The sequence below is a fragment of the Camponotus vicinus genome, unplaced genomic scaffold (assembly GCF_025532165.1).
Source record: "Camponotus vicinus isolate PSW18456_S1 unplaced genomic scaffold, iyCamVici1.0 SCAF_2, whole genome shotgun sequence".
Classification (NCBI taxonomy): Eukaryota; Metazoa; Arthropoda; class Insecta; order Hymenoptera; family Formicidae; genus Camponotus; species Camponotus vicinus.
This window is the reverse complement of record NW_028141956.1, coordinates 6,322,088-6,337,337: the sequence shown is the minus strand read 5'-3', so window position 1 is coordinate 6,337,337 and position 15,250 is coordinate 6,322,088. Positions and strand designations below refer to the sequence as shown.

Sequence of the window (15,250 nt, the reverse complement as noted above, 5' to 3'; positions counted from 1 at the left end):
TTAATTGAGCTTCCAATTTATTATAAAAAAATAATTATCATGTTCTTATTTTCATAGAGTATTCGGATTATTTATTTTAAATCGATTCTTTCGTCTTTTTTTTATTCATATCCTTTCAAACTTAAACGGATCGAGATGATTATTAGTTATATTATTTCGTTCGAAATAAATTATTTAAAATTCAATCATTACATAAATTCAAAACACTATGTATCTTGGAAAAAAGAGGTATTTTAAAAGCGAAAAGCTCTCTCTCTTTTCGTACAAGAAAAAGGCTGCATTGTTTTCCATCCACCGGTTATATAATGGTATTAATTCGACTTTATTGGCGCGGGCGCGCGCTCGCGCTTACGTGACACGTATCTCGCACCGCCAGCACGTGACAAACACGTGGTGCGAGCATGTGCAGTCTGCTCCGTCGCGCATAAACAATACATTTCGTGCGCCACGCGAAACACTGACAACTCACAGACGCATCTCACGCGGTGTGACTCGCATGCGTGAAACTGAACACGTCTATCTCTATGTATCTAACGCACCATTGCCACCTCCCCCCCTCCCGCCTATAATCCTAATATCTTTACAAAAAATTAAGCTCGTAAATATCTCTCACTAAGATAACGTGATAATTTTTTCGATAGAATACATTGGAGTGGAAAGATAAAAATACTCGATAGCTTTTTTCCTTTTCATATATCGATTATCTCTTTGAGATTTTGATCTCTTTCAGATTTTGATTTAATCAACGCATCGATATTCTTTACTTGATCTTTCATTTTTTTGATCGTATTAGATTTTTTAAGCTCTTGTTGTCAAGAATCTCTTTAGTGTAATAAAATAATTATTTTAGTACGATTATATTTATTTATTTTCCTTTACTTCTAAGAGATTTTTTGTTATATTGTTAGTATATTAATCTTTCCATTTCTTAATAACTTTTAATAACTTTTTTTAATAACTTTTAGATAACAATTTTTAGATAACAATTTAATAACTTTAAGATAACAATTAAGAATATCTAATTTAAAAAAATAATTACAACTAAATTTTCAAAAATTTTAGAATTTTTTGTAAATAAAATGTCACTGCCACAAATGTCTCTTCATTCTTATCTTAATTTTACAGATCATATATGCGATCCACATACGCCTGTTATATTTAGTTACATTGTTCTCATCACGAGTGTGATTAGGATGTTTATGCAATGTTTGCAAATGTTTGATCTGGTCGTCGTACGATAATAATTCTAATATAGTAGGCGTAATCTAAATTTGGTGCCAACAGTAATATATCTAAATGTCACATACGTTTGCATATTATGAAAATGATGATATTTCTCTATGAACATCGTGCAAATGTCGAACATATATAGCAATTATTTCAGTTTATACAGGGTGAATTTTAATGGTTGTGTCAATCTTTTTATCATACGGGAGATTACCGATCGCAATTTTAATAAATTGATTGATACATAGATGTCAGTTAATTGAATCGACTGTATCGAAGGCCGAAATATAATGTGTACAATTAAAGCAAGTTAAAAGCTGAAATTATGTAGTGTGGATTTATTATTATTATTAAAGCTACGCATTTATTATTATTATTATTATTATTATTATTATTATTATTATTCTACTGTGATCAAATTAGGGATTTATTATTATACATATTCGATATATTAAAGCGGAAGAAATACATATTTAAAAATTCAATTCAAATTTAACACTTTAACGTTTTATGTAAAACTTTATTTCAAATTCCGCATTTATTTTTATGATAAATTTTTATTGTTTTATATGCTAAAAATATGGAGCAAAAAATTTTCTTCCTTCTTAAAATAAAATTACGCAATTGTTTCATAAGAATGTATTTCTTGTGGAACAATTGCGTGATTTTATTTCAAGAAGGCAGAAATACTACATACCTTTAGCGTATAACAATATTAAAAATTTTTATCATAAAAATAAATGCGGAATTTGAAATAAAGTTTTACATAAAACGTTAAAGTGTTAAATTTGAACTGAATTTTTAAATATGTATTCTTACTGCTTTAATATATTATATATGTATACGTAGCTTTAATAATAATAATAATAATAATAATAATAAATATAATAATATATATATTTAATAATAATAATAATAATAACAAAACAGTTATAATGGCAATACGAGTCTAGTGTCGATGTTATAACACATTTATTTATATTACAATCAAATAAATATTGATATTAAAGCATACAAAGAGAGGATAGCGAACGTTTCGACCCTATTTTTGGGTCATCTTCAGCGCGAAAGTATATAATAAAAGATAATATAATAACAATGTGTTTTATATCGGAGTCTGTTACAAAGGTTGCTGTTTAAAGCGATAATAAATGTCTCGGTATCTCATTATCTTGACGATGCCTACGTAAAAACAAAGGACAAAAGTAAAATAAGTTAAATAAATAATGTAATTAATATGAACAAAGAAAGAAAAAGTACTAAATTAAACATGAAATTATGAGATTGGAATGTTAATTTATTAAAAATGATCTAAATATAAACTGAACATAAAGTCAAAGAAATAAATAAATAAGTTATAAATAAGTTAAATAAATAATATGACTAATATGAACATAGAAAGAAAAAAGTACTAAGAATTACATGAAAATTACGAGATTGAAATTATTTTAATGTCAATTTATTAAAAATGATCTAAATAAACTGAACATATAGTCAAGAAATAAAAATTAAAAGGTTAAACAGATAAGAAGTTAAAACTACGGAAATAAGACTTACTTCCAGGCATCGAAGATAATGACGCGCCGAGGAGATGAATAAAGACAACTTAACATCTCCGAAGACAAAGATCGACTCGTCTTTAACGGATAAATGTGACTTATATATAAACGGTAAAGAGAGTCAAATAATGTATAAATGTACACATACGCAAAGTCGCAGACCTATTTGTTATGATAGAAACTGTGTTAAATTTTTGGCAAGTTGTTGACAATATTTAAATAAATTTCTGGTAAACGTTCAGTATCCGTTTGCAAATTGAGACCATTTTTTTGCCTCTTGATATATAGCATTTCGGAGATCAATCTTTTACTCAAATATAGTTCTCGATCCAAAACCTGAACGCCATCCCAATCAAAAGTATGATCAAAACCAACCCTGTGATTCGTGATGACTGATTGAGAATTAGTGTTATGTCTAATGTGGCTGCGATGTTCGTTGATTCTGGTATGCAGTTGTCTGCAAGTTTGTCCAACGTAGGACGCATCGCAATCCATGCAGTTCAATTTGTATATGACGTTCAAAGAATTGGAAGTAGGAAGAGGATCCTTATGAGCCCTGATGAAGTTTTTCATTTTATTGATACTGTAATATGAGAGTCGAACATCCAAATCCTTAACGATATGTTTAAAACGCCCGGAGATTGAAGGAACGTATGGTATCGTGAAATAAGTAATGTGATCATTTGTGTTTATGACCTGGGTATTATTCACTAAGGAATTTGGTTTGAAAAGGTGTTTCTTAAGGCGGTCAACACATGTGTGGAAAATAAAATTTAAAGGGTATCCATTGCTTAAAAGGATGTTGATAGCCAATTTAATATTCTTATAATGGAAAACAGGGTGAGACAAGCGGAAAACCTTGTCTATTAAACCAATTACTGTGCCTCTTTTTTGGCAGAGAGGATGTTGAGATAAGAAGTGTAGGTATCTATATTTATTAATTTTTGTAATTTAAACGCTGGCTGCAATAATGCGTTCCTACTCGTTCTTCAATAGTATTAAATTTACGTTTGGTGATGAAGCGGTCTTGTCCTTTAAGAAATGGATTAAATATCAGAAATTAATTATTAACTGTAAGGTCAAGATTGAGTTTTTGCGTAATTGTATTATGTATAATGTCACTCCGCCACACATAGATAACTGCTTTAAGACGTTTAAAAATTTCACACATCCTAGATCTGTTAAGAAATTTAAACTCTTCAAACATGCGTTTACAAAAAAACTATTACGTATTGAAATTAATGACTGTTTTTCTTTATCTGGATTCGCGCGCACTCAGATTTACAAAATCTCTAAAGTTATGTATTCTCGCGTTCCTGTGTCCGTTTGCAATTCTTTCTTTTCTAAACAAGCGGGACCATTGTTTTCCTTTTTTTGTAACCAACGAGAGAGACTCAACAAGAAATTTGCCTCTCTACGATCTAGGCGTAATGCCTTTCTCCAAAAGTTAGAAACCATACATTATTTTTGTAGCTTTTCTTCTACGTCTGGGAATTTTGGAAACCTAAATAATATGAAGTTCTCCTTTAAACCTCCGGAACCGGCCCTTCATTCCGATGACATTATTGAGATCAAAGTTGATTCTGGGTCGTTTATCAACAACCACTATTCCCTTTGTGACATTAACAAAAAATGGTTTGTTAATTTATCGTCCATTACCATCCCGAAGAATATACAATCCTTGTTACAGCTGGGCGAGAATTTCAGTCTTCCTACACAGAACAATGACATGCTAACAATGGAGTTCATCAAGAGTTTTGAAAATAACATAAGAAAACTTCCTGCGGTCAGTCAATCAGCTATTCGGAGTCGATCGTTGAACACTATCAACAATTTACCTTCTTACTCAGTTAAAAGAGACGAACTTGATGAGACTCTGAATAGACTTACATTAGCTACAAAAAAGTTTCTTAACAGCAACAAAAACCTAATTTTGACTCGTGCAGACAAAGGTAATGTCACAGTTGCTTTAGACAAAGACAAATATGTTAGAGAAGTCGAAAATCTTTTGATGGACACTGACACGTACATGGTGGTTGGAAGAAGCCCTGTCAAGAAGTTAACAAATAGTTTACGTGAAATTCTAACGAGATGGAGGAAGTCGAATTTCATCTCAGCTTCCACTTACAAGTCACTTTATTACAGTGATGGTAATTTACCGAGAGCTTACGGTTTACCCAAAATCCACAAACCGAACTGTCCATTTAGAATAATTGTTTCATCCATAAACAGTCCTTTGTACTTTTTAGCCATATATTTGCATAAGATCATGATTAAGAGTTTTCCGGTTTCTCACAGCCATGTCTCCAACAGTTGTGATGTGGTTAAAAAACTGTCTAATACATACCTCGACAACAAATTCAGATTAGTTTCGCTGGATGTAATTTCTCTTTTTACTAACGTGCCAACAGATCTGATTATTGACAGCGTTTCTTCCAGATGGAGTAATATCTCGCCAAACTGTGACATACCATGCAATGAATTCCTTTTAGCAGTTAAGTTTGTGTTGGATTCATCCTTTTTTACCTTTAACGACATCACTTACAAGCAATCCTTTGGCACGCCCATGGGCTCCCCCTTGTCTCCTATTGTAGCTGACATAGTGTTGCAGGATTTGGAAAACAAAGCACTTCTTTTCTTAAAATTTACTCCCCCCTTTTATTTAAGGTATGTTGATGATGTTCTGTTAGCCATTCCTCCTTCTTTTTTTAAAGATACTCTGGACACTTTCAATTCTTTCCATCCTCGTCTACAATTCACAATGGAAATTGCTGTAGACAATAAAATTAACTTTTTAGATGTGACTTTAATTTCCGACAATAATTTTATAATTTTTGACTGGTACCGTAAAGATACCTTTTCCGGTAGATACCTACACTTCTTATCTCAACATCCTCTCTGCCAAAAAAGAGGCACAGTAATTGGTTTAATAGACAAGGTTTTCCGCTTGTCTCACCCTGTTTTCCATTATAAGAATATTAAATTGGCTATCAACATCCTTTTAAGCAATGGATACCCTTTAAATTTTATTTTCCACACATGTGTTGACCGCCTTAAGAAACACCTTTTCAAACCAAATTCCTTAGTGAATAATACCCAGGTCATAAACACAAATGATCACATTACTTATTTCACGATACCATACGTTCCTTCAATCTCCGGGCGTTTTAAACATATCGTTAAGGATTTGGATGTTCGACTCTCATATTACAGTATCAATAAAATGAAAAACTTCATCAGGGCTCATAAGGATCCTCTTCCTACTTCCAATTCTTTGAACGTCATATACAAATTGAACTGCATGGATTGCGATGCGTCCTACGTTGGACAAACTTGCAGACAACTGCATACCAGAATCAACGAACATCGCAGCCACATTAGACATAACACTAATTCTCAATCAGTCATCACGAATCACAGGGTTGGTTTTGATCATACTTTTGATTGGGATGGCGTTCAGGTTTTGGATCGAGAACTATATTTGAGTAAAAGATTGATCTCCGAAATGCTATATATCAAGAGGCAAAAAAATGGTCTCAATTTGCAAACGGATACTGAACGTTTACCAGAAATTTATTTAAATATTGTCAACAACTTGCCAAAAATTTAACACAGTTTCTATCATAACAAATAGGTCTGCGACTTTGCGTATGTGTACATTTATACATTATTTGACTCTCTTTACCGTTTATATATAAGTCACATTTATCCGTTAAAGACGAGTCGATCTTTGTCTTCGGAGATGTTAAGTTGTCTTTATTCATCTCCTCGGCGCGTCATTATCTTCGATGCCTGGAAGTAAGTCTTATTTCCGTAGTTTTAACTTCTTATCTGTTTAACCTTTTAATTTTTATTTCTTGACTATATGTTCAGTTTATTTAGATCATTTTTAATAAATTGACATTAAAATAATTTCAATCTCGTAATTTTCATGTAATTCTTAGTACTTTTTTCTTTCTATGTTCATATTAGTCATATTATTTATTTAACTTATTTATAACTTATTTATTTATTTCTTTGACTTTATGTTCAGTTTATATTTAGATCATTTTTAATAAATTAACATTCCAATCTCATAATTTCATGTTTAATTTAGTACTTTTTCTTTCTTTGTTCATATTAATTACATTATTTATTTAACTTATTTTACTTTTGTCCTTTGTTTTTACGTAGGCATCGTCAAGATAATGAGATACCGAGACATTTATTATCGCTTTAAACAGCAACCTTTGTAACAGACTCCGATATAAAACACATTGTTATTATATTATCTTTTATTATATACTTTCGCGCTGAAGATGACCCAAAAATAGGGTCGAAACGTTCGCTATCCTCTCTTTGTATGCTTTAATATCAATATTTATTTGATTGTAATATAAATAAATGTGTTATAACATCGACACTAGACTCGTATTGCCATTATAACTGTTTTGTTAATTTTATATTTCGAGTCTTATATTTATTAATTTTTTTAATAATAATAATAATAATAATAATAAGTGCGTAGCTTTAACAATAATAATAAATCCATACTATATAATTTCAGCTTTTAACTTGCTTTAATTGTACACATTATATTTCGGCCTTCGATACGGTCGATCCAATTAACTGACATCTATGTATCGATCAATTTGTTAAAATTGCAATCGGTAATCTCCCGCATGATAAAAAGATTGACACAACCATTAAAATTCACCCTGTATATATGTGAATAGGTATATACGATTAATTAAACGCTTTACATCTATGTACCATATATTCTGTAATTCTAAATTTTAATTGCAGATTTTTCGATAAACATATGGATCTAAGCAAATAAATATAAATTTATGTAAAAAAAAGTTTGATTGCATGTTGGTTAAAGAATTAAAAGTCTCTATCAGTTATACTTTTTTCATTCGATTTTTTTGCATTTATAGTTATTTTCTTTTTCTTTGCGATCACAAGTAAAGTAAAGGATTATTCTAGCAAAAAGAAACTACGATTTTAAACTGCTAAAATATAAATAAATAACATACCATAAATAATTTTGGCTAGTGTGCTGAGCGAACTAAATCATCTTATTCCTTTTTATGATTATGCCAATGTCTCACAAAGCCGATTACGTCCAGGGAAGGAATCATCGTTAGTTTTTGAAATCTTGTTGAAATGTTCAAAGTGCTGAAAATCAGGCGGCATCTTGGCATCTTCGTGGTGCAACATCAAAAATCCGTTTCCTATAAAAAACAAAAAGAGATGAAAACTTCACATCGAGCACAGCAACTGCATTTGTTTCCAAAAATAAATCCAATTAAAGAAAAGAGCTTCTATATCCATCGTGCATGTTGAAAAAAAATTATGAGATATTTCTTTATAACATTATCTAAAAATTTTAAAACAAATATAATTTTGACACGATGCCGGTCTGCTCGTATCACGAATCTTTTTCCAAGATTATGTTTATACAAACAATTAATTAGAATTTGCGTGACATTTTACGCGCGTCCGTGACATATAAAATTCGAAATTCCACTTTTTATTGTGTACAAAATTTGTTGCGAAAACATCTATATACAATTATAATGATTACAATCGATCACAATTTTAGTCTGTTTATATCGCATGTATTTTTCTACACGTGTCAAGTGCAAAGAAAGGGCAAAAAGTATATTCGATACAAAAAACAAGTCACATGCTTTGTGATGGAGGATCAATCGATAATTAATTCTTCCTCCAAAGGATCCTTCAAATAAATAAATGTCCGATTAAAAATGCATTACGACACAAGATATGTCACGCTACTCTAATTTATTCTGTTCGACAACAACTTGGTTTAACGTACTGCTAAATGTCGTTAAACAATAGCAAAGAAAAGACTCGATAGCAAACACAGTCTAAAAACAAATCAAAGTTCAAAGAAACCTATTCACTATTCTATTTTTGTTGTTTTTAGTGATTTGGAAATAATTATTGCATTACAAGAGATGCTAATCATATTCTCAAAATTATTTAGTCATTGACGTAATTCTGCTTATTGTCATAATTGTTATGAAAGAAAACAAGCATTCTTACTTGTAATGGTATAAATAATCTTAAGTAAATATTTATAACTGGTAGGTGTTTTACAATATGCATATATATATAATAATATGCATTCGTAGAGCTCTTATTAAACTTCGTTGTATACTCACTTCCGAAGGAGAATAAGAAATTTAAAGATGGTAACGAACAAAAATATACAAATTATAATGCCCTCTGTGCATTGTCTGCTGCACAATGAGCGTACAACGGTCGGTAAAATAAAAAATTTACAATCATTATTATCGACATAATTATCGATTGACAGAGAAATTTTTATCATAATTATCGATTTTGTTACAATTTGTATTTATATAAATATTATTTATATAATTAAATTATATAATGAATTAAATAATGAATTATATAATGAATTATATAATGAATTAAACAAAATATTATTTATATAATTTATATTATATTAATATTACTTATATGTATAATGAAAAAATTAGACAATTATTCAATATCTCACAAGTTATGAAATATCTATTAATGAGAGATAATTCAATATCTATTACAAATTATGAAATATGAAATGCGAAGAACATGAATGAAGAATATTATGTTCGTTTCTAATAAATTTTGAATAATTTCATCTAAATTAAATTATAAATTCTTGACATGTAAATTTATTGCGCTTATTATTATACACACATATACAGGATGTCCGACTCGCGATCTGTCTACCGCTTCTTAAACTCTGAGACATTTTTGCCTATAACTTAATAATTATTGCGAATTTTGCAATATGGTAGAGAACTTTTCTTTTCAGTTTGACCCAATCTATCACCACTTTTCGTTTGATCACTTAATAATCACACTACAAGCGGTTTACCGCTTCTCATGCGCCGGGACATTTTTGCTTATTACTTAATAATTATTGCGAATTTTGCAAAATGGTAGAGGACTTTTCTTCTTAGTTTGACCCAATCTATCATCACTTTTCGTTTGGTCCCTCACGAATCGGACACCCTGTATATACACAATCTTATTCTTTTAATATTCATCCACATATAAATATAATCCGCATATAAATATAATATGTGTAAGAATATATACATACATGTACAAAATACATATGTATATACGTTTATGTAATCACATATATGTTACATTGTATTTGGTATTTTTATATGCGAATGAATATTAAGAGAATGAGATTGCATGTGTGCAACAATGTATGTATGTGCAACAACGAGCGCAATAAATTTACACGTCAAGAATTTATAATTTAACTTGATGGAATTATTTAAAATATATAAGAAACGACTAATACTGAGTAATACTAATACTGAGTAATACTGAGTAATACTAATACTGAGTAATACTGAGTATTTATTTATGTTTATTATATTTCATATTTTTCATAAATATATACGCATATATATATATTTATTTATTTGTTTATACACATAAAACACATGGAATGTAATATGGGTACAGATTAAAAAAATGAAATTTTTTATGTATAATGATGAGTGCAATAGATTTACATATAAAAAATTTACATTAAATTTTACGCCATAATATATTGTTAGAGTTATTTAAAATATTGAGAAAAAAACGTAATATATTTTCTTCGTTGATATAAAATATATACAATTGTTTCTGTTTTCTAACAAAAGATTTCCGGTTTTTCTGAAAAAAATTTAATTAATATTATCGCAAAATAATACCCCGAGTGTAAATAACAATTATATGTATAATACGATAACTTTCATGTAATATAATTTTTATATAATATTTATCACAATTTTATATATTCCTTCTCTCGAGTTTACATATTTCTTTTAACATTAATACAAGAGAAAAATTTGTTAAATATTAATGCAGGAGAAAAATTATGCATTCGACCTGCATTCACGTGTTCGTCGTTTTCCACGTGAACACGATAATCCGGGCAAGTGACGCACTTGAGTGAGCCAATTAGAGTCTTCAATCAACCTATGTTGATGATTAAATTGGATTAAAGCAATGTCAAAGTGATAGCGTCGCTTTTAAGGTCACAAATCCATGCGTCGCGATGCCATTCGTTATCGAGATGTTCGTCGCGAAGGATGGATTTTACACACATAAGACTATATCAAATACTTTTCTCGATTTTGAGGCCCCTTGTATCGGAATCGGCGATTGATCATAACGTTATCGTAGATGAGGAGGAAGAAAGCGTATAACCGAAATACATATGTTTTTACATGAAAATTAAATATATAAAAATTAAAAATTGTGTGTGCGTATCTTTCGTAATACCATATGAATTTTAAAACAAAGTCCGACTTTAAATGTGCAATAATGATTAGTGCAGCTTTTTTCCGCAAGTAAATAAAAATCGATGTTACATATATTGTTGAATAAAAAAAGTGATTCAATATTAAGATATGTGGCTGTGAAAGTAAAAGTTTGATGTTAAATTAAAATCAATGTTAAATTTGGAAGAGTACAATTAATAAGTACAATTTGATAATAATTTCTATTACATATACAAATTTAATCGGTCGTACGAAAGAAAAGATTTCAAAAATGGAGTATGTTAATAATCTTATAACACCACTCGATGGATCATTACTTCATACGTCAAACGTCTTGGATAATTTTGAGCATACAAAGTATGGAAAATTACTGCAAACTGAATTTCACGTAAGTTTTTGAAAACTATTAGATACGTGACAAAATTATCACAAATAAGTAAACTTATAAAAAAATGTAAAATTAACTTATGCCTGTTAATATTACTTCATTTCATAGCATGATGAACAGGAAAATGACGTGCCGGTTGATGACATGACAGGCGATCATAACACATATTACTATGCCAATTGCGACTCTTCGGTGTGGATGAGGAGCTGCCAAGAGGAGGTGATTCAGCCTCTTCGATCGAGCGAAATCACCGGCAGCATCCCCGAGTGGTTGACGGGCACCTTGTTGCGGAATGGTCCGGGTAATCTGAAAGTGGGCGAATACCATTATCAGCATCTGTTCGACAGTTCAGCCCTATTGCATAAGTACGCTTTATCCTAAAGTATAACATAGTAAGGACTTTGAATGGATGACGACATTAATTGATACACGAATAAATTTCACAGATTTCATATTGCGAACGGAAATGTCACCTATCAACGACGGTTCGTCCAAACCGAAGTATATAAAAGAAACATGGCTGCACAGAGGATAGTTTTTACCGAGTTCGGTACTTGCGCGACGCCGGACCCTTGTTACAGTATTTTTCAAAGGTGAAAGAGAAAAAGAAAAAGAAAAAAAAAAAGTAAAATTAATTCTGATTAAAACATAGATATCAGAAAATTAATCTGTAGAGAAAATTATTTTTTGATTTCTCGCAGTGATTTATATAAATTACGTATTTTTTTCTAATTATAAAATTTTTCTTTTAAAATATCTTCTCTCTTGTCTCTGATTTTTCAGAGTAGCTGCCGTATTCAAATCAGATGATGAGATATCGGACAATTCCATGATCTCGGTGTATCCCTTCGGTGATGAATATTACACGTTCGCGGAAGCACCAGTGATGCATAGAATTGATCCGAAGACTTTAGAAACAATGGACAGGGTAAAAATATTCAAATATTTATATTAATTTTACAAATTAATTCTATTATTATTAGTAAAATATTATTTATTTTTTAATAAAATAAAATAAAATAAACTGTAGTTTAATAAAAAATAAATTTTTTTTTCATAAATATTTTCTTTTTCGTTCACAGGTCAACATATCGAAATATGTTAATATTGTAAATCATACTTCACATCCTCATATTATGGCCGATGGTAGAGTTTATAATGTAGGAATGAGTATAACTCCATTTGGACCTCGATACAATGTCGTATGCTTCTATCCTAATCGCGTCGATATCGGTAAGATATTTTTTGTATAAGTAAGTAAAGGTCACACTATTTCTGGCTGAAAAAGATTTGTAGAGTCAACTGCAATCGAAATCAGTAATCGCGAAAAATTAATTTCTTATTGAGGAGAGAATTTTATAATTTTAAATTTAATTACTTTCCTTAAATTCTTAAAAAAAGAGACTGAAGAGAGATATTATTATTGAGTCAAATATTTAAATCTTATAATTTGAACAATTCTCTAGACGATTCCGGAGAGGAGAAAGAATTGTCCATGTTCGATCAAGCAACAATCGTGGCCAGTATACCAAGCAGATGGCTGTTGAATCCTTCGTACATGCACACTTTTGGCATCACCGACAATTACTTCATCATTGTGGAACAACCGCTGGCTATCTCCTTCATTGGAATGACGATCAATCACATAAAAAAAGAACCGATGATAAATTGTTTCAAATGGCACGAGAATGAAAGCGTATGTTTTCATATTGATAAAAAAATTGTAATTAATTATATTATTAACAAAAGAAGATTTAAATATATTTAATTTTGATTATTAGACGCTTATTCATATTATCTCGAGGAAAACGGGTCAACTAGTGAGAACTTTCGTCGCGGAGACATTTTTTTATCTTCACATAATCAATCAATTCGAAACCCGCGATGGGGAGTACGTCGTACTCGACATATGCTGTTATCGGGATCCGAAGATGTTGGAGTATATGTATATTGATGCGATGAAGGTAGGCATTTGCATATTTGCATATTGCCAGGAAAGCGTTTTTCACGTAACACTAATAAATTTAATTTTCAAATCACTCTCTTCTACTAATGAATTATGATTAGAACATGCACGGAGACGCCGATTTTGGCAGATTGTTTCGCGCTAGGCCGCTGCGTTTCGTACTTCCGATGAGAGAAGTGCATTCTGACACAACATCGGACTACAATCTCATTACAATTAAAACGGTGCATCAGAGCTTACAGTTATTCCAGGATATAATCAGTATCGATCATAACACAAACCTCGAGATCGTTGATGGTGCAGACAACATCGAGAATAGTGACAAATCCAGATACTGGCGAGATGAGCACAGAAGTGCTCTACAAAAGAAGCCAGTTGCTCACCTTCTTCTCGATGGCAAGATTTTCGTAAAGCCGGAACTTCTTTGCGACGTAGGTTGCGAAACTCCGCGAATTAATGCAGATTTCCATCTTGGTAAAGAGTACCGGTACTTTTACGCGATTTCCTGTGACATGGACATGGACAATCCTGGAACGGTTAGTACATTCCTCGAATTTCTAAAGTATACTATGTTTTAATCTCTTTTACAATTAAAGCACGACGAGGGAGATGTGCGAACTATTTTTATTCAGTATAAAAATTAATTTGACTTGTAGCTGATAAAGGTCGATACTTTCCAAAAGACCAAGAAAATGTGGCAGGAAAAGGGTGTTTATCCAAGCGAACCAATTTTTGTGCCGAATCCGAACGGAAAGGTATCATCTATGAGCTTTCTTTATACGGAAAAAAATAAAAATAGTTCCATTATTTTATTCTCTCTTGCTTTTTCTATCCAGAACGAGGATGACGGTGTGATTGTAAGCTCTATGGTATGGGCGGAAAAGGAGACTCGCGTCGGTCTGTTAATCTTGGATGCTGTGACATTTACGGAAATCGCAAGAGTTACTTTCGATACACCTGGACCAGTGCCTAAATGTTTGCACGGTTGGTTCAGTCTGGACAAGTAATCAAATATAAAGAAAATTATCGATTAAACACATAGAATGTTGTTTAATTAAAAGACTCCGAAAATGATCAAATTTTCTATCATTATTAAAGTATTGAAAGTCGTGACAAATTGTTTTTATTTGTGCTTGTAAATGGGATTATCTTTCCGAAAGTAAGATATGTATATAAAATGAGTATCAAATATAATCTATATGTATGTGAAAAAATTAATAAACGTAACTTGAAATAAAACAAAGGTCTCATCAAATTTATAGTCGAATTTTATTCTAATATTATTCTTCATCTTATACACCGACAATCATGTAATAATATCGTATACATTTTGAAAGAACTTCTTCTTTGGTGATTTTTAATATTTAGGAAAGTGGTATCTAATATATATACAATATTATTGAATATATATGGATGTAATAAATTATTTAATGTTTTCTCATAATGCGTATAGTGTATTTACAATGGCAAACAGTGTCATCGCGTATAACGCGACGATGCGACGTAATGTACAATCTAATGAAGTGAGAAATTTGTCCAATGGAATGTAAAACATGCATTAAATATCGCCAAAATAAAATCTAATTATAATAGTAAGAAATATCAATAAAATGACACATTGTCTCTATTATGCAAAATTACTAGAATGATAACTTTGCAACATACATAATATTTATCTAATGTTCTAATTGTCTAATAACGAATTACGAGAAAAATATTCATTCTGATATACATGAAATGCTGAAACTTGAAATAGAATATAATATTTAGAATATAATCTTAAAATTCCTTGAAAATTTGT

General features: G+C 30.6%; 1 protein-coding gene and 2 long non-coding RNA genes across 3 annotated transcripts; 2 read left to right on the top strand and 1 right to left on the bottom strand.

The window, feature by feature from the left end:
* Positions 1–2,182: 2,182 nt before the first annotated feature.
* On the bottom strand, positions 2,183–3,090 carry LOC145966733 (uncharacterized). Its single transcript, XR_014437143.1, has 2 exons — positions 2,785–3,090; positions 2,183–2,409 (listed from the first exon to the last, which is right to left on the bottom strand). It is a non-coding gene; the product is annotated as an uncharacterized LOC145966733 (long non-coding RNA).
* Positions 3,091–6,278: 3,188 nt separating this feature from the next.
* LOC145966327 (uncharacterized) lies at positions 6,279–7,186 on the top strand. The gene is made up of 2 exons (XR_014437025.1): positions 6,279–6,584; positions 6,960–7,186. It is a non-coding gene; the product is annotated as an uncharacterized LOC145966327 (long non-coding RNA).
* Positions 7,187–10,859: 3,673 nt separating this feature from the next.
* LOC145967492 (carotenoid isomerooxygenase-like) lies at positions 10,860–14,883 on the top strand. The gene is made up of 10 exons (XM_083092447.1): positions 10,860–11,483; positions 11,592–11,848; positions 11,930–12,076; positions 12,267–12,411; positions 12,566–12,716; positions 12,950–13,179; positions 13,265–13,447; positions 13,551–13,985; positions 14,106–14,204; positions 14,286–14,883. The coding sequence occupies exons 1-10, from the start codon at positions 11,367–11,369 to the stop codon at positions 14,454–14,456; spliced, it is 1,935 nt and encodes a 644-aa protein (XP_082948573.1). The 5' UTR covers positions 10,860–11,366; the 3' UTR covers positions 14,457–14,883.
* Positions 14,884–15,250: the final 367 nt, after the last annotated feature.

What these genes read in the sequence shown, in the direction of transcription:
- LOC145967492 (XM_083092447.1), top strand. Translation starts at nt 11,367, where the DNA reads ATGGAGTATGTTAATAATCTTATAACACCACTCGATGGATCATTACTT. An exon ending in AATGGCACGAGAATGAAAGC is followed by an intron (nt 13,180 to 13,264) that starts GTATGTTTTCAT and finishes TTTGATTATTAG; the next exon opens with ACGCTTATTCATATTATCTC. An exon ending in TGTATATTGATGCGATGAAG is followed by an intron (nt 13,448 to 13,550) that starts GTAGGCATTTGC and finishes AATTATGATTAG; the next exon opens with AACATGCACGGAGACGCCGA.